Raw genomic sequence first — 26,728 nt, forward strand, 5'->3', positions numbered from 1 at the left:
TGGCCCTCTACCGAGGGTGATAAAGTGAGACTCTGTCTTTAAAAAAAGAATCAAGTATTAGACACTGAAAGAAACTCAAAATTATAAAGGATGCTAAAGGGTGAGGACCCCCAACATGAGTGAAGAAAGTCTTTACTAAAACCAGCACTCTGGAGCCTTGTAACCAGCATACAAGTTAGCACGTGTGAGCGAGCTAGCAACAATCTCCCTTCCTCCTGCCTGTCAGTATGCTCTCTTTTCACAGGTTTATCACGGTTTATCAGAATAGCAAGCTAACAAGCAGAACTGCTTAGATGACTCAATTGTACCCAATTTGGGTCAAGCAACACAAATGCCACATAGGTGAATAGATTTCTTCCATTCATTTATATACAGGAACTCTGAGGTCTCTGGAAGAATGACTTATTTACCCCAGTGCAAAGTTGTTATTATTACAAGTCCCTCAAATGTAAGCATTTCTTTTTTTTTTTTTTTATTGTTGGGGATTCATTGAGGGTACAATAAGCCAGGTTACACTGATTGCAATTGTTAGGCAAAGTCCCTCTTGCAATCATGTCTTGCCCCCATAAAGTGTGACACACACCAAGGCCCCACCCCCCTCCCTCCTTCCCTCTTTCTGCTTTTCCTCCCCCCTATAACCATAATTGTCATTAATTGTCCTCATATCAAAATTGAGTACATAGGATTCATGCTTCTCCATTCTTGTGATGCTTTACTAAGAATAATGTCTTCCACTTCCATCCAGGTTAATACAAAGGATATAAAGTCTCCATTTTTTTTAATAGCGGAATAGTATTCCATGGTATACATATACCACAGCTTGTTAATCCATTCCTGGGTTGGTGGGCATTTAGGCTGTTTCCACATTTTGGCGATTGTAAATTGAGCTGCAATAAATAGTCTAGTACAAGTGTCCTTATGATAAAAGGATTTTTTTCCTTCTGGGTAGATGCCCAGTAATGGGATTGCAGGATCAAATGGGAGGTCTAGCTTGAGTGCTTTGAGGTTTCTCCATACTTCCTTCCAGAAAGGTTGTACTAGTTTGCGATCCCACCACCAGTGTACAAGTGTTCCCTTCTCTCCACATCCACGCCAGCATCTGCAGTTTTGAGATTTTGTGATATGGGTCATTCTCACTGGGGTTAGATGATATCTCAGGGTTGTTTTGATTTGCATTTCTCTAATATATAGAGATGATGAACATTTTTTCATATGTTTGTTCGTCTGTCATCTTTAGAGAAGGTTCTATTCTGTCTCTTGCCATTTGTATATGGGATTGTTGGCTTTTTTCATGTGGATTAATTTGAGTTCTCTATAGATCCTAGTTATCAAGTCTGATTCAAAATATGCAAATATCCTTTCCCATTGTGTAGGTTGTCTCTTTGCTTTGGTTGTTGTCTTCTTAGCTGTACAGAAGCTTTTCAGTTTAATGAAGTCCCATTTGTTTATTTTTGTTGTTATTGCAATTGCCATGGCAGTCTTCTTCATGAAGTCTTTCCCCAGGCCAATATCTTCCAGTGTTTTTCCTATGCTTTCTTTGAGGATTTTTATTGTTTCATGCCTTAAATTTAAGTCCTTTATCCATCTTGAATCAATTTTTGTGAGTGGGGAAAGGTATGGATCCAGTTTCAGTCTTTTACATGTAGACATCCAGTTCTCCCAACACCATTATTGAATAGGGAGTCTTTCCCCCAAGGTATGTTCTTGTTTGTTTTATTGAAGATTAGGTGGTTGTAAGATGCTAGTTTCTTGGTTTTTGTTTTTTTTTTTGTTTTTTTTTTTTGGTTTTCAATTTCTTCGTTTTCAATTCAATTCCAAGTGTCTATGTCTCTATTTTTGTGCCAGTACCATGCTGTCTTGACCACTAAATTTAAGCATTTCTGATTGTGTAATAAAGAAACTCAAACTTTTCAGCATATGAACCATGGTTTATAAGCCAGGAGTCTGCCTCTCTTATAGATTAAAGGTCTAGTTTATTCCAAAACATACAGTTTTTCCTCTCCTTCCTTCTTATCCTTTCCTCTTTCTTTTTCTGTATATCTGTATTTCTAGGCTAATGAAGAATAAAGGAACTCTTTGTTAGCTTAATCAGAAAAATGAGAGGACTCATGGAATAGTTCCAGGACAGGCTGATGGATGGCTTGGATTGACCCTCCAAGCAACCTCTGGAAAGTTAGGAAGAGTACCCAGGAAAAAGTTCTGACTTCCCCCTCCTCACAGTCATTTTCCTCACTTATCATTTTCCCTGACAGTCAGAAATCCATTTTCCTATCCTGAATCAGCATCCAGAATTACCCAAACCATGAATGACCAGGAACCCTCCCAGAAAGCCATGAAGGGGACACTCCATAAACTTCCCCTTGAACTTGATTCGAACTCAAACTCTCAGTTCAACTCAGCGCAGGCAGAGGGAGAGGCAAGAGAGAATCAGTCTGTACCAGGACCCTGGGAAGGTCCCTGCTACCATCTGAGTTATTATTCTCTCAACTCCAAACAAGCGATATGCTGGAAAGAAGCACTTTTACTACCCCCAGGAAGGAGGAGAGACCGTACGTACGGTGATCTTGCTGGCTTGGTTCAGGGCTTCAACCCAGTCTTTCAGGTCTTTCTGGTCATTGGCTTGAAGAAAATATCTCTGAGACAGAGCATTGATAACTGAAAAAGTCATGGAGAAGAGGGAGAAATTATCAATCAGAACACAACCCAAGAAGAGAAGCAGAAGCAGCAAGACAAATGAACCCACAAAGCAGGTCAAGAAATTTCCCATGAGGCTGAGTCACATGCAGGGATATTCAGGGAGCACCGGACTACACTGCTCGCTCTCCCTCTCATCTTTAGAAACAAGGGTTATCCCACTGGCCCCAAGAAGTTCACCTGACAACTTTAACAGCAGCCTTCATGTGCTGCTCTGTGGTGACAAGGCTGGCCTCTATAGCAATGCTAAGAGATTTACAGGCATGACGTAAAAGGGTTGGATTGGGAGCCTGTCTATGGCTGGGAAATGGAAGAAGGCTTATCAGAGTCTCAAATCTGTGACTCTGGCCTCACTGTCAACCTGTTTTGTCCTCTGAGCATCCTACTGGGCTTACAGTGTACTCCTAGGCTTATTATTATTATTTTTTTAAGATATGATGACCACAAAATCTGAAAGTCATTTTTGAGCTTGACCGTGATGTTTGAAAGAAATGGAAGAATGAGAGCACCAAAGACGTTTGAACCAATTTGAAGTGGGGAGAAAGAATAGCTCAAGGGATTACTTTACTATCAACATCAGCCTGAACTGTGGGAGGTGAGCTTCATGGGGTAGACCCAGAATTCATCAGCTCCTTCAATTAATATTTACTGAGCACCCACTATACACCAGGAGCCATCTAAGTGCTTGGAATACCACCATGGTAAAGCCCAGGAATATCCCTGCCTACATGAGGCTGATATTCAGAACCATCCTTGACAGTCAACAGAAACGCCCTGTTATCATTTCCTCATAGCACTTCCTACAGTTATGAGAGCAGGGTGGGAGCCGAGTAACTATTCAGTGACTTATCCACTGATTTCAGGGATGATTCCCTGATGTGGGCACCGACTGAGCAGCTTGGCTTCCTACATCCTCCCTCAACACTGTCACTCTTTGGGCAAGAGATGCTCCCCAGAATGCTCCTTCCTTTCTATTCTCCTCTTCCTGACAAAACCTCCCATGAGCCTCCCCCTTCCCGGGCATGGTTTTACTAAGCTTTAAAATGAAGGTTCCCAGAAACTTCTAGAAGACATTTTGTTCCTCCTCTATGGTATCAAGAAAACTAAAGTTAGTTTAACTTTACTGTTAAACTGTAACAGTTAAACAGTAAAGTTAAACTTTACTGTTAAACAGTAACTTTACTGTTACTGCATAACTGTTACTTATCTATTAAATAAAACCCCAAAAAGATAAATTTTTGACATGATACATAGTAGATATGCTAATGACAGTATACATTCTATACCCCAGGAAATGTACAATTATTGTCAGTTAAAGGAAAATTAAAACCAAAAGAAAAAGAAAGCTGAAATGTTACTGGTCCCTGTCTCTCTGGCCTTATGTTAGTAACAGTCTTTGCAGCAAAACCAAGGAAACTAATACCACCTGACACCCAGGAACATCCCTGTGACTGAAGTCACTCATACACACAGGGTACAGTCACATGTGGTCACAGGACTGCCTCCATGCAAAAGAGGAAGTTGTTGTACAAGTGTTAAGAAAATCCATCCCCTGGCTCAGTACTTACCAAAGCAAAACGGTGTTTTTGGTTTCTGCTTTGGGGTAGCTATGCTCACCTAAATTAAATAAAAAATAAAAGAAACATGAAAATGTTTCTAACAGTGTTGAAAACTTATTGCGGAAGTTTTTATACATAAAGAGAGTACATCGAACTTATGTGTACATTTCAAAAAAAAATATATATGGTGAAAACTCTGTAGTTATCATCCAGATCAAGAAGTAAGTTTTATCAGTCCTATTTGTAGAAGCTCTGTGCATGTCCCTTCCCTGACAGAATCCCCACCCCTCAGAAATAACTACTGTCTTGATGTCTGTGGTTTGCTTTTTTTTTTTTTCTTTTTGAGACAGAGTTTTGCTCTGTCACCCTAGGTAGAGTGCCGTGGCGTCAACATAGCTCACAGCAACCTCAGGCTCTTGAGCTCAGGCAATGCTGTTGCCTCAGCCTCCCATGTCACTGGGACTGCAGGTACCAGACATATGCCTGGCTAGTTTTTCTCTTTTTAGTAGAGATGGGGTCTTGTTCTTGCTCAAGCTGGTCTCAAACTCTGAGCTCAAATAATGCACCTGCCCTGGCCTCCTAGAGTGCTAGGATTACAGATGTGAGCCACCATACCCAGCCTTTGATGTCTGTGTTAATCTTTGTCTTTGCAAGAAAGACTTTTAAAAGCCATTTGAGTCCTAAAAAAATTCTCTTCAACCCACAAAATCTGTCCTGGCCTAACTCACACCAGCAGGATTTTACTCCCTCTTCTCTTTCCAACCACCAGCCCCCTCCCTAAGCAGTTCTCCCAGCTGAAGGTGGTATTGCTACAGATACATTGATTATAATCAAGAGCAGGAAATAAGAGGCGGGTGCACGCCACTCTCTGCATTTAGACACACTGTCCAACTGCCTTTGCATCTATCCTGACCACCTAACCATGAAAATGAGCACTTTCCCCGCACCCACAGAGGGGTTGATGGAGTCAGAGAGTATACCTGTGTATTTCAGGGAAGGGCGTGAGGAAATGGAAGTATTTTTATACCTCCTCTTGCTTTCTTCCATCTTACTTTTGCAATCCTACCTCTTGCATGTACATTCCTGAGTGTCTGCGTATGTAAGCCTTCATCATTCAGCTTCAAACACACTGAAAGATACAGACAGCCACTCATATTCCATCTCACGGCTACAAACACTAGCTGACTGTCCTTGATTTAGGCTGGACCTCCTCAGAGCAGGCCTCTACCACCGTACTGGACCTCTAGGGAGGCAGCCACCTTCCCGTGGAACCTCAGCTGGGGATGATTCACTGCCATGATCCTCACCTCCATCTCCTTTCCAGCCACAAGCGTTCTTCTTTCTACTTGTCCTCACCCAGGGGCCTTAGGAGTGGTTCTTGCTTTAATGAGAGGCATTTTAGAAGCCAGGAGCTGAAGAAAACCTGGAGTTGAAATTAAATTCTCCTCACGGCTCACAGTTGCTAGGGTCTAACAATGACTAGCCCTCCAGTCTTACCTAGGTTCTCACTCTTGGCTACAAGTTCTTCTTATAGAACTGTCCAGATTCCTTAACCACAACTACTGTCACCCCAAATACTCAAATGGAAACTGAGGTAGCACCTTATAAAAGATGAGAAGGAAGACAGGCAGTACAGCCTGGGCTTTGGACACACAGACTCTCAAATGACGGGTATCGCAGCTATGTGACCTCCATTTCCTGTTCTATCAAATAAGAGATAATAATGTCACTCGGAACTATGGGTACAATGTTGAGGGCCCAAGAGCTTCTCAGGGACTGCAAAAACATACAAGACCCAGAAAAATTGCCTAGCCTCCAACATACAAGTCAAAGATGACATATCCAATGTTAATAAACATTTAGTTAAATGTCTGCAGAACAGCATTATGGCAATCTGACTGACAAGTAGATGTGTACAAGCTGTCACAATAAGTCAACTTCATTCACTTTTCAATGACGCATTCAAAAAAACTTCACTACACAATTAATAGCTTAGATTTTCTTACTTCACAAGAATTCCTCTGTATATGCAAGAGGATTGCCTGAAAATTAGAACCAAGCATAAATTAAATGAGCTAATCATCACCAGATCCTTAACAAAAGCAAAATGACTATATTTTTTTCAAATTTTTAATAGCCAAACAATTATATTTATGGAATATGGATGCATTTTTGATATGTTTACCAAGACGTAAGGCCATAGGTCCTAAAAAAAGTCCTGAAAAAAATGAGGATTTAAGCAAAGGGGAACCTACACATCCTAAGTGTAGACGCAAAGTCCCCACACTCACTCGTGTCCCAACTCACAGGCCACTGGCAGTATATGGCACAGCGGCCCGGCCCCCTCGCCACACTGCGTCCCTGGGTCTCTGACCCCTGAAGGCAGCCTGAACCACAATGTGTCATGCTGCTTGCAGCCGCTGTGGTCTATCTATGAATTGTGCTCTTGTTCTGTCCCTGAGCAGCCACGTTCCACAGGCCCTCTAGTCCAAAGACTCCTGAACTCCTGCTTGTCCTGTTTGGTCTCCAAATAACCCTGACCACTGTGAAACAGCCCTGGATGTCCTGGCCCTTAGAACGCAGCTCCTCTCTGTGTTCACCATGAGAATGACACTAAGCAGCCAGGTACTCACTCCAAGACTCTCTCTGGTTTATGAGAATCGCCCTGTCTCTGAAAAACACATGATCACCACTGGCTAGAGACAGCACCACTGGCTGACAGTCTTCACTGTTTGGATTACAAATGCTCCACCTTGGCCAGCACTTACTAGCCAGCCTAGCTCATGAGAATGCTACCCCAGGCACTTATAGTGGGAACTGGAGCTTTCAAAGACGCTGTCCTGCTTTGCGTCTGTTTTATGTGCTTCTCCAGTCTCGGTCAAAGAGGTTATGTGAAGGTGGCGCCTATAGCTCAAGTAGCTAGGGCACCAGCCACGTACACTAGAGCTGGCGGATTCGAATCTGGCCTGGACCTGCCAAACAATGACAACTACAACCAAAAAATAGCCGGGCATGTGGCGGGCAAGAGAATCATTTAAACTCAAGAATTTGAGGTTGCTGTGAGCTAGGACACCACAGCACTCTACCAAGGGCGACACAATAAGACTCTGTCTCAAAAAAAAAAGAGGTATGTGTGAGTACATGCCGTGTACATCTCAACTTGCCTCCTGCCTCATGGCTCACCATGGGAGGATGATTTTGGCAAAGCAACTCATTACTGAATTAACAGCATAGGTTCTAATTCTGCCTTGATGGGCCACATAGCAAGGTTAAGACTCTCTGTGTCTCCCATCAGCTTCCCGATTAGTGAAGCCAGAGTAAAATGACTAGTCCCCTTCTTACAGTCACGTAATGGCAAAAGAGGGACGTGAAGTTACACCTACCTGCTGCTGTGCCCTTCAGACAGAAGGGCCAAGGGGAGACTAACTTATTATGGAGGTGGAGATTTGGTCTCTTCCTGACATCCGGTCACTAAGAGGAACCCTCACCCACTCAGAGGAATCATCTCACCCTACCCCAACCCCACTGCATGTGAGTGATCGTGCCACTTTCAGACCTGGTGAAGAAACAGAGAAGAGCCTCACAAAGAAGCGTGGCTACAGATGGCTGAGGAAACCTGACAGCCTGACTCTCACACACAGACAGGACTGCCCCACAGCACAACAGACTCTCAGGAACTTGCCCTTATCAGATCAAACAGAGACCACAGGGGCAGCAAGCTGGTCAGTGGCTGGCACGGCTGGGGCCAGCCCCACCCTGTCTTCCCTTGACTGGAAGGGAGCTGGGCCCCTCTGGCAGAAGCAGCAGCAACAAACAAGGTCTTAGGTCTGGTGCAGCTCTGCCCAGTGTCTGGGTGATCTTACCCCAGGAGCTGGTGTCAGGAGGAGGGAACAGCAGCCGCCCACAAAGGATGACTGAAAGGGTTCTGAAGTGGGGTCTGTAGACGAGCTTCAGGGAGTCAGTGAGCCCCCCCCAACAAAATTATCGGCAAAGTCAAGGTGTGTACACACAACTATACACTATCTGGAAACTGAGTCCATGCTTTTCATCAGATATTCAAAAAGATCCACAACCCCCCCTCCCCCAAAAAAGTTAAGAAGCACTGTTCTAGGAAATTCTTCACCACAGATAACAGAGGGCAAGGCCAGACAAAACAGGACAACACAGATGGGGTGGGACATGGGGCTGGCTATGCAGAGACGGCTGGAATGGAAAAGAAGGACCATCAGACAAAGTCAAAGGCAGATGGGGCGGGACATGGGCTCGCTATGCAGAGACGGCTGGAATGGAAGAGAAGGACAATCAGACAAAGTCAAAGGCAGATGGGGCGGGACATGGGCTCGCTATGCAGAGACGGCTGGAATGGAAGAGAAGGACCATCAGACAAAGTCAAAGGCAGATGGGGTGGGACATGGGCTCGCTATGCAGAGACGGCTGGAATGGAAGAGAAGGACCATCAGACAAAGTCAAAGGCAGATGGGGCGGGACATGGGGCTCACTATGCAGAGATGGCTGGAATGGAAGAGAAGGACCATCAGACAAAGTCAAAGGCAGATGGGGCGGGACAGGGGGCTCGCTATACAGAAACGGCTGGAATGGAAGAGAAGGACCATCAGACAAAGTCAAAGGCAGATAGGGTAGGACAGGGGGCTGGCTGTGCAGAGACGGCGGGAATGGAAGAGAAGGACCATTAGACAAAGTCAAAGGCAGATGGGGCGGGACATGGGGCTGGCTATGCAGAGACAGCTGGAATGAAGAGAAGGACCATTAGACAAAGTCAAAGGCAGTTGGGGTAGGACATAGGGCTGGCTATGCAGAGATGGCTGGAAGGGAAGAGAAGGACCATTAGACAAAGTCAAAGACAGGTGGGGTGGGACAGGGGGCCTGCCTATGCAGAGACGGCTAGAATGAAAGAGAAGGACCATCAGGCCTCTGATTAAAAGCCATTCATCTCTGCCTCTCTGAAGGAACACACACTGGTCTCCATCTTCCCAATACTAGCTCTCAGGAGAGGGCAGGAAGCATGCCCTAAGCCTGGCAGCAGACGCTTCCTCTGGGAGATGATCCCTAAGGGTTAACAAGAAATACCCTGGAATGATGGATTGAATACCAGCACCATGGCTAACCATCCTTCTGGTTAAACCCCTGCTTTCTGGCTGGCATTAAGTCATGCAGGAGTTAAAAGTCTCAGCTCTTGTAACCTGACCCAGCAGCAGCTGTGGGTTTTGCTGGGACACACACACATAAAAACACCCATCCAGGCCTGACTCTCTCAGGAAGGGCTAAAAGGCAGGGCATCTTTTCTAAATGAGGCAGCCTCCAAAGCTGAGGACTCTAAAAACTCATCTGAGCTGCTTTTATAAATCATGATTCAGCAGATTGTATTTCATCCTCCTGCACCAAAAACAAACAAACGAAAGTCTTCCCAAATCTTTCCAATGGAAGAGGGTTTCAGTTTTCATTTTTTATGAGGAGGTTCTCTGCTCCCTCCTCCCCATCTCAATTCTCTTTTTCTGAACCTCCTAGAGAAATGCCCTAATGAGACTCAGCAAACTGAGGATGAGAGAGCCAGGCAAGGCAGGCCCGAGGCCTCCGGCTGGGCTGGGCTGGGGAGGCAGCCACAGTACTCACCACAAAGCAAGCAGAACTTGCCCACAGCTGTGCTAGCAAAGCTGCACTTTAAAAGACCCTTCCCTCCTCCCCCAGGTCCTTCTCTCGCCCCTTCCTCTGCCAGGTATCTCCTGCCTTTGTGCTGGGCCTTGTCGGTCAGACCCTGCCTGCAGCTCCCAAGCACAAGGACAGTCTACCCCTCCTGCTAAAGGTGGGCTCTCCTCCAGAGGCCTCCGGCCCCCTCCTGCTCGTCTCCTGGCCTGCAGAGGTGGAGGGCTCCCCAAAGCTTGTTTGTTTCAAGAGGGAGCCTGCAGCCACTCAACTCTGGGCCTAGGTCTCAAGCCCCTGAGGGTGCCATGTGACAGGGCCAACCAGGCACCAGAAGGTCCCCAAGAGGCCTGAAGCAAGGGTGTGTGGGGAAAGAGCAGGACTTCCGAAACCTCAGTGCTGGCCAGCTGCCACCTGGCTCTCCTTACTGTACAAAGAGTTCCTCTTTCAGGGGAGGCTCTAAGTCACCAGCCTTTCCATCACCGCGCATCCTGGATCAGCAGTGGCGCCTGCTCCAGGGAGGGGCAGCCGAAAGAAACTGAATTCAGCAGTTACAGGAGGGCATTGTTCAACAGCCCTCAATAAATAGGAGATGTGCTATAAGCACATAATAAATAGGAGCCTCAATAAATAGGAGATGGGCTACAGCCCCTTCTGCACAGACAGGACTATGGGATGGCTTGGCAGCTACCCGCCAGACTCACCAGCTGTTGTCTGGCAGCTGAATATCTTCCTGGCACATCTGAGTAGCTTCTCCAGGCAGTAACCCTGCCAGGTAATTTATAAAAATTCCAGTGAAGCCCTGACACTTTCTAAGTGTCTCTGTTTAGCTGTACCCTTTGAAAGAATCCTTTACAGTTATTGGAGTTTTGGTTGCTTTTGTATTTCTTTTTGTCTCAATTTCAAAAAACGTCATGCCCTACTCCCTAACCCCAGCTCAACTGCCACCTCCACCACATCCACAGGAGCTGGAAGCAGCAGGGACTGACTTGTCCAGGCTGCAGGTCCACCCTGCAAAAACTTACCTAACCAGCCCTAAAGCCCCCAGTTGGCAGCAAAGCTTCCACAGGTGATGTACGAGGGAAGGGAGAATTTTAATGCCCATGCACCATCCCCAAATAATAGCACCCAAAGGACTTGACACTCCCTCTTGTTTAGATACTAAACCTACTTAAAGAACATGAATTCACAGAGTTCCAGGCCAACATTACCTTCGAGATGTAGGTCAGCTGCAAAGATCCAACAGCTCCTGCCCCAACTGCCAGGTTCTGAAAGACATACAGATTTCATTTTAGAAAGGATGCCATGTGAGGCCGTGGAAACAGCACCAAGTGGCAGGAGGCCAAGATTCCAGCTCTGTTTATGCCATTTTCCAGCCTGGCGACCTTGACCAAGTCCCTTAACCATTCTTTAGTTTATGCTCCTCACTTGCAAAACAGTGATGATAATAATTCCTGTAAAATAATTCAGGATTCCTGATGGAAACCTGTGACAATAACATTACCGCTAGCCCAGTGATTGTCAACCGATGGGCCATGAGAAGATCTTAGGTGTGCTGTGAAAACTGTTAAAGATTATTAATTAAATTACTTTTGAAAGATATTCAAAGCATAGTAAGTATATTCTTTTTTTTTAACTCTTTTTTTTGAGACAGAGTCTTACTATGTCACCCTCAGTAGAGTGCTGTAGCTTCACAGCTCACGGGAACCTCAAACTCTTGGGCTTAAGAGATTCTCTTGCCTCAGCCTCCCAAGTAGGTGGGACTACAGGTACCCAGGGCAACGCTGGCTATTTTTTTTTTTTAAATTGTAGTTGTCACTGTTGTTTAGCAGGCCCAGACCAGGGTCGAACCACCAGTCCCAGTATATGTGGCTGGCGCCATAACCACTGAGCTATAAGCACTGAGCCTATACTACTTTTTTTTTTTTATCAACATAATTTAAGTGTGCAACGGAAGTTTAACTATAAGTTCAAGTAAGCCTTATTTACTATAGAGGGGTAGTCTAGTACAGTGGGTAAAAGTCTATGCCCCATTTTGAATAACATTAAGCCTGAGTTTTCCCTTCTGTAAAAATAGGGATAATAATAGTACCTACCTTATATGACCATTGAAAGATTATCTAACAGCACCTAGAATTGTCTCTGGTACACAGAAGACTCTCAATAAGTGTTAGCTATTGTATTTTTTCTGCCCTTAAATCCCATTGAATTTGTTCTGTTTTAAGCCACTTCAAAATTCTTTTCATAATACATAGGTTGCAAACTCACAGTACAGAAATAAAAGAAACGAACCTGTTCAGCCTACTTCACAGAACTGTTAAGAGCACCAAACAAAATGCTGTCTGCACAATGAAACGCTATGTATGTGTACTATTAAAACAGCAAGAAACTCACGGGCACCATGTCTGGCAAAGCATTCCATCTCCACATAACCTCTTTGGCTTTCTAATTTCTCTGTTGTTGAGGATGAAGCAGTGAAGACACAGGGACAGCCACACATCAAAATAACAGTCCAGATTAGAAACACAGCTGTGGATGTCCTCACATCCACGTGGGAAAATCCACTTCCTCAAGAACCTACGACTCTGTGGGCCTGGTGACCTCTCAAACTGTTGCCAACAGCTTCAAAGACAAACCTTTGAAACTCCCAGTACCTGGGGTAATCGCAAAGGTGAATCTTGAATAGAAAGAATTTAGGTTATTTACCCAAAGATTAACACAGAAAAAATGACCCCTATATATCAAGAGATGTCTCAGACTGCAGGGAAGAGTCCTTCTAGCCTTTCCCATCTAGATTAACATGCATAATTTAAAGCAAATTCAAGCAAGAAAATGGATCTGGAGATAGTATGACAAAAAAAGAATTCTCAGAATTGAAAGGACCCTGTACTCTATCAGCTTCCTGTTGCACATGAGCTGGGAAATTGAAAAGCTGCCTTGAAGTAGCCAGATTAGCATTTGGAATGGCAGATGATCTGATTTATACTTTCATTTACACAATGTTTTCAACAACACAGTGATTGCTTTTTTTTTTTTTTTAAAGAAAACCTCTATTGCTGTGTTTTTCAACCTCTTATTTCATAGCACACTTGAACCTATAGTTAAACTTCAGTGGCACACTTAAATTATGTTGATCATAAAAGAATAAATAGGCCTGGGGCAATGCCTGGGGCTCAGTGAGCAGGGCACTAGCCCCATATACCCAGGGTGGTGGGTTTGAACCCAGCCCCAGCCAAATTGCAACAAAAAATAGCCAGGCGTTGTGGCGGGCACCTGTAGTCCCAGCTACTTGGGAGGCTGAGGCAAGAGAATCGCCTAAATTCAGGAGTTGGAGGTTGCTATGAGCTGTGACACACCAGTACTCTACCAAGGGTGACAAAGTGAGACTCTCTCTCTTAAAAAAAAAAAAAAAAAAAGAATAAATAGGCCAGGTGAGGTGGCTCACGCCTGTAATCCGAACACTCTAGGAGGCCAAGGGGAGTGGATTGCTTGAGCTTATGAGCTTGAGACCAGCCTGAGCAAAAGCAAGACCCTGGGGCGGCACCTCTGGCTCAAGGAGTAGGGTGCCGGTCCCATATGCTGGAGGTGGCGGGTTCAAACCCAGCCCCGGCCAAAAACCACACACACACACACACACACACACACACAAAAAGCAAGACCCTGTCTCCAGTAAAAATGGGAAAACTGAGGCAAGAGGATCACTTGAGCCCAAGAGTTGGAGGTTGCTGTGAGCTATGATGCCCCATCACTCTACCCAGGTCTACCCAGGGTGATAGCTTGAGACTCTGTCTCAAAAAAATAAATAAATAAATAATAGACTTAATATGCTTTTAACTTCTTTCAAAAATGATTTAGTTAATGGCGCCTGTGGCTCAGTGAGTAGGGCGCCGGCCCCATATGCCGAGGGTGGCGGGTTCAAACCCAGCCCCGGCCAAACTGCAACAAAAAAATAGCCGGGTGCTGTGGCGGGCACCTGTAGTCCCTGCTGCTTGGGAGGCTGAGGCAAGAGAATCACTTAAGCCCAGGAGCTGGAGGTTGCTGTGAGCTGTGTGATGCCACGGCACTCTACCAAGGGCCTTAAAGTGAGACTATGTCTCTACAAAAAAAAAGAAAAAGAAATTTTCGAGGCACACCTAAGATCTCTCACAGCACACCAGTGTGTCATAGCACAGCTGTTAAAAACCACTGCTCTATTAAGTAGGGAAAGACAGGTCTCATAACCCCTATCAGAGTCCAAAAAGGAGCCACAGCTCCCAAGAAGGCACATGATTGGCTGACACTGCCCTGCAGGGGAACACGAACCACTCTGGGCGAAGGCTCACCTCTGCTCAGAGTCAGGCTACCAGAAAACCCACCTCTGCCCCGGCCTTATTATAGCCAACGGCTCCAGGAACACTGAGGTCTCTCTCTGCCAGAGAATGAGCATCTGCCACCACCCCCACCCTGTTTTGCAGTTGAGGAAAGTGCCTGGGAATGAGGGCATTTGTCCAAGGTCACACAATTGGTGGCAGAGCCTGAACCAAAACTCAAGTCTAGTCTCCTGACTTGCACACCAGTGCCCTAGGAGCAGCACACTGTAATTTAAAAAGCTTGAGCTGCTGGAATTCTAGCTGTGACATTAATGCTCTGTGACCACAGGCAAGCCTCTTTACCTATAAAATGGAGATAATAAGTTCTGTTTCATAGGCGGCTGGAGAACTCGTGGAGATGCAGGGAGGGAGCCTAGCCTATAGTAGTTCCTACCCCCTCCTGCAACACCAAGATGTAAAGGCCAAGTCTCAGAGCTGCCCTTGCACAACTCACTCTCTTCACCCTAAACCACAGCCCAGAAGCCTCCAGCACCCAATCCTAAATTATGAGTAATGACGTGGGATTTAGGGAAGCATTCGGACACTAGCCCACTCATAATGACAGATGTGAGCAGATCAGATTTCAACCACTTCATCCCCCACCAGCCCCTTGAGGACCATTCCACCCTCAGTCCCCAGCCTCCTCAGGAGCCCTCCTTGTTCAGAGAGGAAGATACAGCAGCAGCTCTGCCGGCCCAGTTACCACAGGGGTCTACTCCCAGGCTCAAACATACCTCTTTTTTTTTTTGAGACAGAGTTTCAGTTTGTCACCCTCGTAGAGTGCCCTGGAATCACAGCTACCTCAAACTCTTGGGCTCAAGAGATCCTCTTGCCTCAGCCTCCCGAGTAGCTGGGACTACAGGCTCCCACCACAACACCTGGCCATTTTAAGAGATGAGTTCCCACTCTGGCTCAGGCTGGTCTCGAACCTGTGGGCTCAGGCAATCCACCCGCCTCGGGCCTCCCAGAGTGCTAGGATTACAGGTGTGAGCCACCTCGCCCAGCTCAAACATACCTTTTCTCTCTACCCGGAGAAACCGGGAAAACATGACCAACATCTTTATTTATTTATTTATTTATTTTTATTTTATTTTTATTCATATATATACATTTTTTGAGACAGTCTCACTTTATCACCCTCGGTAGAATGTTGTGGCATCACAGCTCATAGCAACTTCCAGCTGTTGGGCTTAGGCGATTCTCTGGCATCAGCCTCCTGAATAGTGGCAATACAGATGCCCACCACAATGCCCAGCTATTTTTTTATTGCAGTTTGGCCAGGGCCAGGTCCAAACCCGTAACCCTGGGTATATGGGGCCAGCGCCCTACTCACTGAGCCACAGGTGCCGCCCATGACCAGCATCTTAAAAGGCTGCTTCCCCTCAACACACCTTCTTCCCTACCCAGGGGAAATGGATGACACAGGAGTAAACAGCCCCAGGACTTGTGAAGCTTGATTCAAAGTGATGCTCAGTGTCCACCCAAATTACTGGACCTAGAAGATTAATGGTGACAGCTGGCCGCAGGGGTGGCATTACCAGCAGCCCCAGGCAGACCTTCCTGATCAAAGAAGAATGTGCCGGCAAGCCAGAGCTGACAGCGTCAGCAGCCAGGTGCGTGGCAGGGACACCAAAAAACGACACCTAGGAAGGGGTGCCCATGCAGGTTGCTTCCCTGGCTCACTCCTTTTCTTGTAGGAAAAGGACAAACTCAGGACCCTCCTTCACAAAGAGTCCTCAACCAACTCCAGCCTGCTCTGGCCTCTCCTCTCTCTGAATTTGCGTATGCAGATTGCTTCTCCAGCTTTGGTACACACCACACTCTCCTGGGGAGCTTGTTTTGAAAAGCCCAGGCTTGGGTTTCACCTGTAAAAAACTTGATCAGAATTAAGTGGAATGTGGTCACAATATGTACTTTTTTAAAATTCAACTCTCCCAAGTGATCCCTAAATAGGCCCACGTTTAAGAAAAGAATATTTGGGTGGTGGTTAAGTTCCCAAACCAGTCCCAAAAAGCCTGCTGAGCTAGTGAAGTGCTGGTTCACCACTGGCAAACAATGTTTCATTGGGATGACACCTCCCAGGTTCCAACTTGGTTGTTACTATTAATAGTTCCCATGGCCTAGGCAGGGACTCTTGGGACAAGAACCAGAACAGGGTATGACCCAAGATGAAAAGGAGCTCAAAGACTTGAGGACAGAGAGTTGAGAAATGGGCTACAGGGGAACACAAAGTCTTGTGCTGAGGACATCTAAGCAGATTCACAGCAAAGACAGAGGCTGGTGGAGAAAAGTTCTGGAAGGCTGCTTAGGTGAAATAACCTGGGGAGATTATTAAACAAAAACCTCCCGTGCTTGATCCCCAGGGTTTAAACTGTTCAGAAATAGCCACCCCTGGCACCGGCACGTTTTCAGAGCTGCCAGGCAAATCCAGGGCGGCCCCAGGTCGGAAGACTACTTTGCAGCCACTGACTGGTCCTACTTACTCTGCAGTGGAGACGCAGCAGCTGGTGAGAGAAAGGCCAGGCCAGCTGGCCGCCCACAGACTAACTCCAGCTGCTGCACCAGCAGTGAACAGAGAGGAGGAAGGAACAGTGGGGGTGGAGCAAGGGGGGAGGGAATGGAAATCCTGAGCCAGGCCCAGCTGGCAGCACCAGTCCCACCTGTGGATGTCTGGAAGTCAGGAGTGGTCTGCATGTTTCTTAGACTTCAAATTTTCTAAAACAATGTAAAGCACAGGGCAGGTTCCTATTAAATGACTGATGGGTCTATGGAGACACTGCCAATGCCTTGCTTTTTGCTCAAGAGCTCTCTGCTCCCAAGGACCTCCCAGGAGCTGAGGCTCCAGGAGAAAGAGATTTCCACCTCCAAGGAAAGAGATGAGGTTCCCCTGCAGAGATGTAACACACCTCCCACATTCAGCCTTTTTCTAGAAATGGCAGCATTTCTTGTTAAAGTAGAAATTTTTACCCTTGCCACTTCTCCTTTTCCCTCCTCTAGCAAGAGTAACAAAGAGCACAAAAATGAACACGAGACTCAACTACAGATGTGTGCGTTCACAGTGTTGACACTGAAGGTCCTGTCAAGGACCCCACGAGTCCTCTGAGGCTCAAATGGGGAAGTGCCTTCCCCACAGAGCCAAATGAAGACAGAAGACAGAGCCCACAACTCCTGGCATCAATCTGGTGCTTTGGCAAAATACAACCTGAGAAAGGAAGACGGAAACTGACAAACATGAGAAACCAAGCCATGCCGGGGATGCTGCTGGTACTTTTAGACATTGTGGCTCAAACCTAACAATCCCATTTCCCAGATGAAGAAACTAAGGATGGAACAGGTGAAGGAGCCTGCCTAAGGTCGCACAGTAGCTAGCAGTCCAGCCCATATTCAAACCCAACACTTCCTGAATTCCCAAATCCTAGACACTTTCCTCTAAGCCATGTCACCTCCCATGAGACATTATCTAAGAGTCAATTATCACTGAAAGGTAAATACAAGGAGCAGGACCAGCAGGGTTACACCAAAAGAGGCAATGTCATTGCCCAAGCAGGGCAGGGCAGGGCAGAAACGAGCCATACTGGCTCTGGGGTTCCAAACTCCAAAAGACCACAATTCAGAGAGTAGAAAGGGAGAAGGAAGGAGGAATGCTAGTGGCTTCTTACCTTCTCTTGCAGCCCGCTCGGGTGCCTGGCAGACTACCAAGAGCAGCCAGTGGGAGGAGGAGGGAGGATATATGATGGTAATCCCTGAGCTAGAGCGTAAGCCAGCATGACTACCCAAGAGCTGCAACCGCAGCTCAAACCACCAAGAGCCAAAGCCATCCAGACTCACAGAAGAGGACTTGCCTGAGGAAATGGTGCCAGAGGATTGAAGCAAAGGAAGATAAATGCTTCTGTCTCACATTCAAGAGCCCTCACCCTAGCAAATGAGAGTAACAAAAAGGAAAGTAACCAAGCTATTCCCAGGGGACCTGAGCAGCGGCTCTACCTGCTGCTGTTGTCTCTTTCATGAGGCCTTTAAACCTGCCCCTTCCATCCGCTCCACCAGACCACTGCCCCAGACACTGCAGGAAGGTCTGCCACAAATTCCCAGCTGCCATCTCCAGCTCTGCTCACCTCCCCCTCCATCCCAATGTCACTGCCAGAATAAACATAACACACAGCACTTTCCCATAACCCAGGCTGTGAATAAGAAACATTCTGTAGATTTGTTCTTAAGTTGAAATTGTATGTAAGTTGGAACAATGACATTTACCTGTAATACCTAATAGTGCAAGTTGTACAACAGTGCAAGTTTGTAACTTGGGGACTGTCTGCACATTATTTAATCTTCACAGCAAAAATGTCACAGATTAAGATAATTAATACCATTACCATATATTACAGATTAAGGACAGGAGGCTGGAAAAATGGATGTGACATGAATTAATGTGTTAATTATGTTGTCCTGTGCTCAGCTGATATAATTCATAAAAATGGACTCTGAAGGAAAATCTAATATGCAGCCCCTCTCCAAAACATACAATATCCTATTTTGCCTTAGGGACACAAGTTTAATAATAAAATGGCATTTTTTTGGTGTATATAATCAGATATAAAAGAGAGAGATGCATGCAACAGATATCTTAGACAAATATTGAAGGTTAAAGTTTAAAGCAAATTTAAATGACAATGACATAACCAGAGACAAGTTTTTGTTGTTTTTTTTTTTGAGACAGAGCCTCAAGCTGTTGCCCTGGGTAGAGAGCCGTGGCATCACAGCTCACAGCAACCTCCAACTCCTGCCTCCACCTCCCAAGCGATTCTCCTGCCTCCACCTCCCAAGTAGCTGGGACTACAGGTGCCCGCCATAACGCCCGGCTATTCTTTCGTTGCGGCCCTCACTGTTGTTTGGCAGGCCCGGGTTGGATTCGAACCCACCAGCTCAGGTGTATGTGGCTGGTGCCTTAGCCACCTGAGCCACAGGCGCCAAGCCCAGAGACAAGTTTTAAGAAATTTAGAACAGTCATTGTTGTGGTTTTGTAAACCTCTGCTAAGTTTCCAGGCTTTTGTCTCTTCAGCTGCTTGAATTTTAATATTGAGTAGTGCTAACTATTAACAGATTTGTCTCAAGGTGCTTCTCAGTTTTTAATTTTAATTTAGACAAAGTACATGCTGTTATAAAAACTGTATTAAAAAATAAGATGACTACAGAAAACAAAATTGCACTTTAATACTTTATGTTAACTCTCAAAAAGTTCACACATAATTTAATTTTCTTTTTTGGAGACAGAGTCTCACTATGTCGCCCTTGGTAGAGTGCTGTGGTGTCACAGATCACAACAGCCTCAAACTCTTGGGCTTCAGCGATTCTCTTGCCTCAGCCTCCCAAGTGGCAGGGACTATAGGCGCCCACCACACACCCAGCTATTTTTTTGTTGTAGTTGTCACTGTTGTTTAGCAGGCATGGGCTGGCTTCAAACCCACCAGCCCCAGTGTGCCCCGGCACCCTAACTACTGAGTACAGGCACTGAGCCACATACATAATTTTAATTCTAAAAAATTTTGAATAATAATTTTACCCTTCATGGAATTTTCATTTGATGAAAGTACAGATCTGTGGCTCATTATCTTGTAGGGTATTATTCCCCCTAAGGAAATAAGATAAAAGCACATATGTTCTTAATGTCTGAAATCTACAAGGACAATGTACCAATTATACAAAATCCATAAATTAAAAGCACTCTGCCAAAAGTTACCATGATGCCTGATGCCTATATATGCAAGATAAAAACAAGAAACTGAAAATACTGGCTTCCAGCCCAGCGCCTGTGGCTCAAGCGGCTAAGGTGCCAGCCTCATACACCTGAGCTGGTGGGTTCGAATCCAGCTGGGCCCACCAAACAACAATGACGGCTGCAACCAAAAAATAGCCAGGTGTTACGGCAGGCACCTGTGGTCCCAGCTACTTGGAAGGTGGAGGCAAGAGAATGGCTTGAGCCCAGGAGTTGGAGGTTGCTGTGAGCTGTGATGCCATGGCACTCTACCCAGGGCAACAGCTTGAGGCCCTGCTTCAAAAAAAAAAAAAAGAAAGAAAGAAAGAAAATACTGGCTTCCCTTCCCAAGAGGACGAAGTGGTGGGTGGCGAGAGAGGGAGGGAGAGACCTGTCATTATGTCTATTTTCCCACGTTTTGAATTTTCCACCATGTGCATCTGTTGTCCAATTTTTAAAAGAAAGTGAATTACTAGTTCTTGGCATTTTGACAGGTTGAACCATATGAGGTAAAAATCTTTTAAATATTATTGCGTTTCAGCCAAACTTTGCTTAAGGAGGTTTTCGATACCAGAAAATATAATTTTCACATCTTTTCGCCTTTATCTCAATTTTATTTACATGACAAGAATATGTAATTTTAAAAAACACCAATTTTTGCCTAGGCTTTAAGACAACAATACTGTCCATTGCACATGACACGGTGCGTTAACGTAGTTTCCTCCACACTTTTGTATTCTTTTCACTAAAATGCAACCAAATATCCATCTTATTGCCAACATTGACAAAGCTCTTTATACCTATTAATGGAAACAACTGCTTTCAGCTTATTAGGAAAAAAAATAAAGAATAAAACCAAAGGGCTTTCATTGGCGTCCCAAAGTTACCATACAAGACGTAATCTGGATATATGATGATTCATGATTCACATCGTGGCCTTCGAAAAGTAAAAGCATCTAAGTATTTTTTTGGAAAAAGAGGAAAAAATATATTTTACAGAGTACATTTGGCAAGAACAATGCTCTAGTGCAATAATGTTTCCATGTTTGTTTACCCTCTGTTCAGGGCCATATAATTTAGTTTTATAATTACTTAGCCATGTGGGCACTAGAAGGGTAACCAATGCTCTGCCACTAAAACACAGCAACTATAGGTGGCTGTGATAAGACACTGCAGCCCTCGTGATGGAATTTCATCTCACCCCTCATTATAGTTGACCAAGTTTTACCTTTTTTTTACAAGTGTTAGTGCCATAATATTGTAGTCTTACTTTTTTTTTTTTTGAGACAAAGTCTCACTCTCTCACCCTGGGGAGAGTGCCGTGGTGTCATCATAGCTCACAGCAACCTCAAACTTCTCAGCTTAAGCAATCCTCTTGTCTCAGCCTCCCGAGTAGCTGGGACTACAGGTGCCCTCTACAACACCTAGCTAGTTTTTCTGTTTTTAGTAAAGATGGGGTCTCACTCTGGCTCAGGCTGGTCTCTAACTCCTGAGCTCTGGCAATTCACCTACCTCAGCCTGCCAGAGAGTGCTAAGATTATACTCGTGAGCCAGCGCACCCAGCTATAGTCTAACATTTTAAAGAAAACCCAGCCTATGTTTGTTTCAAGAGTTATTTGTTCGCATGCAAGATGAATAAATTCTAGAGATAGATTTGCGATACAACATCATGCCTACAGTCATCAATACGGTTTTGTGCCCTTAAAAATGTGTTACACAAAAAAGGGTTCTTATAAAAAGAAAGAGAATTCGTTGCTTGCCTGATACTATCAGCATATTGATTTTTAAATGCACTACCCAAATCAGTGGCCATAATCCATAATATTGAAACTTTCCACTTGCATGGGTTCTTTTTAGCTAATGGGGTTTGTCCTGTATTGATTTAGTGTCACCTCTGCCTATAAGAGAATCCTTAATTCCTTACTTGACTACATTGATTCTAAATTCTGCCAGTCAAGGCTAAACCCAGTCCACGCTATGTTCTGACACCTGAGGTTCCCTTACTATATGCCCCACTTGCAAACAATGTCTCTGGCCTCCCAAATACCCTCAGATCGTTCTCCAACATTTTACGGTGCTTTCAATGGCTGGCATCTGCAACTCTGCTTCCAAGAACTGTCTCTGGGCTGCTAGAAGCTGTTTTGCCCATGTTTATAGGACCAAAGACCATGACTACCTGGTATGGACACATGAAAATCAGCTTCCTTGGGTGGCGCCTGTGGCTTAGTGATGGTATATGGCGCCAGCTCCATATACCAAGGGTGGTGGGTTCAAACCCGGCACCAGCCAAACTGCAACAAAAAAATAGCTGGGCCTGGCTCGGCACCTGTGGCCCAAGCAGCTAAGGCGCCAGCCACATACACCTGAGCTGGTAGGTTCAAATCCAGCCTGGGCCCACCAAACAATAATGACGGCTGCAATCAAAAAAAATAGTCGGGCGTTATGGTGGGCGCCTGTAGTCCCAGCTACTTGGGAGGCAGAGGCAGGAGAATCACTTGAGCCCAGGAGTTGGAGATTGTGAGCTGTGATGCCACAGCACTCTACCCAGGGCGACAGCTTGAGGCTCTGTCTCAAAAAAAAAAAAAAAATATATAGATATAGATAGATAGATAGATAGATAGATAGATAGATAGATAGATAGATAGATAGATAGATAGAGATAGATAGATAGATAGATAGATAGATAGATAGATAGATAGATAGATAGATAGATAGAGCCGGGCGTTATGGTGAGCGCCTATAGTCCCAGCTACTCGGGAGGCTGAGGCAAGAGAATCACCTAAGCCCAGGAGTTGGAGGTTGCTATGAGCTGTGACGCCATTGTACTCTACCAAGGGTGACAAAGTGAGACTCTGTCTCTGAAAAAAAAAAGAAAAGAAAAGAAAATCAGCTCCCTAGAGACAACTCTGGAGCATGAGTCACCCCAGAGCTCCCTCATGACTCCTGCTAGAGCTCACATCCTCGGCTGGTCCCCTCCCTTCCCTGCCTTTCTTCCTTAGCTCTCTCCACAGTTCCCTCTAGAACATTTTCCTTAATAAAGAACTTGCCAACAAGTCCTCCTCTTGGTGCCCACTCCTTCCAGGGTCTTGTTCTGGGGACCCTGACTTTAAACACCCCTCTCACCAGGTACACTCACCTTCCTGCCTCTGCCCACATAATGACTGCTGTTTTCCTCACTCAGAATGCCCTCCCCATCTCTGCTAAGGACAGTGTGAGCATAACAACCAAGTGAGATCTTGTAAGTGCAAACACTTCAAAACCCACAAGACAGGGCGGCGCCTGTGGTTCAAAGGAGTAGGGCATTGGCCTCATATACCGGAGATGTGGGTTCAAACCCGGCCCCGGCCAAAAACTGCAAAAAAAAAAAAAAAAAAAAAGACCCACAAGACACTCTACAAATGTGGATAATGTGTAGTAATAATCTTCACCAAGATCTGAATCTGGTGCCACCTCCTCCATGAAGGGGTGACACCCTCATACTCCTATCTCATTTGTCTTTAATCGTCTATCTCCCCAACTATGTGGTGTAAGCTCCATGAAGGCAAAGACTGTGTTGTGTTCTCTGCTGCAGCCTCAGCATCTAGAGGGGTATCTGGCACTCTGCACAATTTTAGTACATGTATATGTTGCTCCTGGGTCTCTCATTACTCTCAGACCTTCAGAAAATGAAGAGCTCAAAGTCACCCTGTGGATCACCCAGAGTACCCATGCTCTAGAGGATAAATCACTTGCCTAAAACACAAATCAGCTCACTGATGCAGCCAAGATTGCAACCTCAATCTCTTGTCACCCAGGCCTGAAGACTTTTCCATTTGATACTCCATCTCTAGGCCCTACACTTTCTCCCTGTGGGCAGCAGCAAAGGAAACCTTCAACGCCTTCCCCCTCAACCAAAATACCGGCATCTGGGCAGTGTCAATTTAATAATACATGATCTTGTTATCAGGCCGTCCTGGGCCGGGTGCAGTGGCTCACGCCTGTAATCCCAGCCCTTGGGAGGCCGAGGCGGGTGAATGTTAGGTACTTGGCAACTTGATTGCATTGTTGCAGGGAGACTCTAAAATCTCAGTAAATATGGTAGTATATCACAATTTTGTAATAATTAAAAAAAATATTTATGTAATGCCAAAAGGCAGTAAAAATGTATGGAGGGCATATAAATTTTTATTTATATTTCATGGACGAAAGAACGACAAAGATTGCAGCTCATTTAGATGACCCAAAGATGACAGCAATGATTTGCTTAACACTTAAGTTTTTATGTGAAGAAAATAGGTTCCATTGAAATAACCTATTGGACCTTTTAATAAGAGATAATTCAGTAAGTATAAGCTACAGTTGGTAACAACAGCAGCAACAGCACTCTGAGAGGCTCAGGCAGGTGGATCGCTTGAGCTCACAAGTTCAGGACCGGCCTGAGCAAGAGTGAGAACACTTCTCTAAAAAAAAAAAAGAAAGAAAAAATATCCAGGCATTCTGGAAGGCGCCTGCAGTCCCATCTACTTGGGAGGCTGAGGCAAGAGGATCATCTGAGCCCAAGAGTTTGAAGTTCCTGTGGGCTATGACACAGGGCAGTCTACTGGGGGCAAGAAAGTGAGACTATCATCTCAAAAAAACAAACAAAAAACCCCAACAGCATGGGTGGCACCTGTGGCTCAGTGAGTACGGTGCCGGCCCCATATACCGAGGGTGGCAGGTTCAAGCCCGGCCCCAGCCAAACTGCAACAACAACAACAAAAAAACCCAACAGCAATCAATAGAAGCAGAGACAGCTTCAGTGAACACCATCTACCAAGTGGCTTAAACAACGAAGGTCAGAGACCTGGGCTCCAATATCCCCTACTGATTAGTGCCTATCAAATAACTAAGATACCATGTTAGTATCTTAAAGAAAGATGTTCAGTGACCAAACAGTCCCCAGTGCCTGTCTTCACAGAGACCCCTAGTTTTCTCTAGGGCAAAACAAGACCCTCAGACCAAAATCCCTAGTGCGCCCTACTCAGCAGAGCTCCAGTAGGTCGCCCCCAGTGGCAGCAGAGCAGTGCTGGGCCCCCACACTTCCTGAGGACCTGCCTGCCAATGGCATCTGTAGTTTATCCTTTCACTCCTTCAATAATCACACATACATCAAGTGCTGGACATTATAGATCAAAAACTGAAGATACTTTCCCTACCCTCTAGGACTTTCCAGGCCTACAAGTCCTCTGGCTTCTCTTCCGCAGAGATCACCTTTGCAGGCTTTCCTTCCTCCCAAGCAACCCCAAGATGCTGGTCTCATTGTCACCAATAATGGTGGGGGCACCTATAGGCAGAAATCCTATATGAAAAAGCCTTTAAACAAGATTCATTCCGAGAGAGCAAGTTACAAGTCTTCTGTGACTAAGGAAACAGAAAGACCTGGATAGAACTCCATAAGTGAGTCAGGGCTTGGTCACGTAGAAGTGATTAAAGGCCCGGTCATGGAGACAGCCCTGCAAGCAGGTCCCTGTATATCTCAGGAATTCATTCCAAGTCCCATTCTCTACGACGCCGCCAACGGTCAATTCACACAACAGCACCAGAGTCAGGCTCCCAGGGTTAGAACCCTGGCTCTGCCACTTTCTTATTTCGTAACCATGGGCAAATTTCTTCCCCTCACTCTCGCCTCTCATCTTTAGAATGAGGACAGTGATCCCACCAATAAGACCTGTTGTCAGAATGAAACGAAAACCCAACAAAGTATGCTTGGCACACAGTGATACATGTTCACTAACACCATTCTCAAATCTGGAGTGGATGTTTGGCCATTTACACAATAAAAAACTAACCCCACTCAATGAGGAATTAACCCCAACCTAACAAAGAACTAACCCAAGAAACAAGAACAACCTAACAGTTAAAAGAAGTAAAATGTTCTGGCTGGGTGCCGTGGCTCACACCTGTAATCCCAGCACTCTTGGGAGGCTTGGGTGGGAGGACGGCTTGAGGTCAAGAGTTCAAGACCAGCCTGAGCAAGAGCGAGACCTCATCTACACTGAAAATACAAAAATTATCCCAGCACTGTGTGGCAGGTGCCTATAGTCCCAGCTACTCAGGAGGCTTAGTTAAGAGGATTACTTGTGCCCAGGAAATTGAGGTTGCTGTGAGCTGTGATATCACAGCACTCTGCCCAGGGTCATACTCTGTCTCAAAAAAAAAAAAAAAACTCTAAATATTCTGAACTATTACTATGTCACAACATGACTCTCCCTTTTCTGGAACACACCAAGCCAGCAGAACTCTACTGCTTCCTGGGAAAATGTAAAGAATCCTTGGCGATGAACCACAAAGTCTATTTGGTAACTCAGATTTGAAGAAAGTTCTATGACAGAGCATGCTAAGAGCCCAACTAGCTGGGAAGAGCAGGAGGCTGTCTGGGCAGGGTGACTTCAGACAGCCTAGCAGGCAGCCTGAACCCAGCATCAGCACAGGTCCTGGGCCCAAGTGACAGTCACATCAGAGGGCAAGCCAGAGTCCAGGACAGTGATACCATGGTTCTGGGTGATGCGTCACTCACAGCACAACTGTCAGTCTATGGCCTAGGTTATGAAGAAAGGTCCAACTCTCAGGAAAGGCAAATGTCACCATGTAGACAAGATTCCCACAGCAAGAAAATTTAGGTTAATAACAGGCCTAATTGGAAAGCATGGTGTAAAGTAGGTAAATCAAGAGGAAAATCCATTCTAGTGACTTAAGCTGAT

The 26,728-nt window shown here is 45.5% G+C and overlaps 1 protein-coding gene across 3 annotated transcripts in view; it reads right to left on the bottom strand.

Annotated features, from left to right (window-relative positions):
• The window catches only part of PLEKHA2 (pleckstrin homology domain containing A2), an 83,152-nt gene that overhangs the window by 24,703 nt on the left and 31,721 nt on the right, over positions 1-26,728 (bottom strand). For 2 of the 3 annotated variants that reach the window (XM_053578642.1, XM_053578641.1), the window contains 3 exons: positions 11,123-11,179; positions 4,263-4,311; positions 2,558-2,655 (listed from right to left, as the gene is read on the bottom strand). In XM_053578642.1, coding sequence (XP_053434617.1) covers positions 2,558-2,655; positions 4,263-4,311; positions 11,123-11,179 — 204 coding nt within the window. Of the gene's footprint in view, positions 1-2,557; positions 2,656-4,262; positions 4,312-5,319; positions 5,383-11,122; positions 11,184-26,728 lie in introns of those variants that run through there. The other variant, XM_053578643.1, reaches the window with a different exon arrangement.

This window comes from Nycticebus coucang, chromosome 24, assembly GCF_027406575.1.
Source record: "Nycticebus coucang isolate mNycCou1 chromosome 24, mNycCou1.pri, whole genome shotgun sequence".
NCBI lineage: Eukaryota > Metazoa > Chordata > Mammalia > Primates > Lorisidae > Nycticebus > Nycticebus coucang.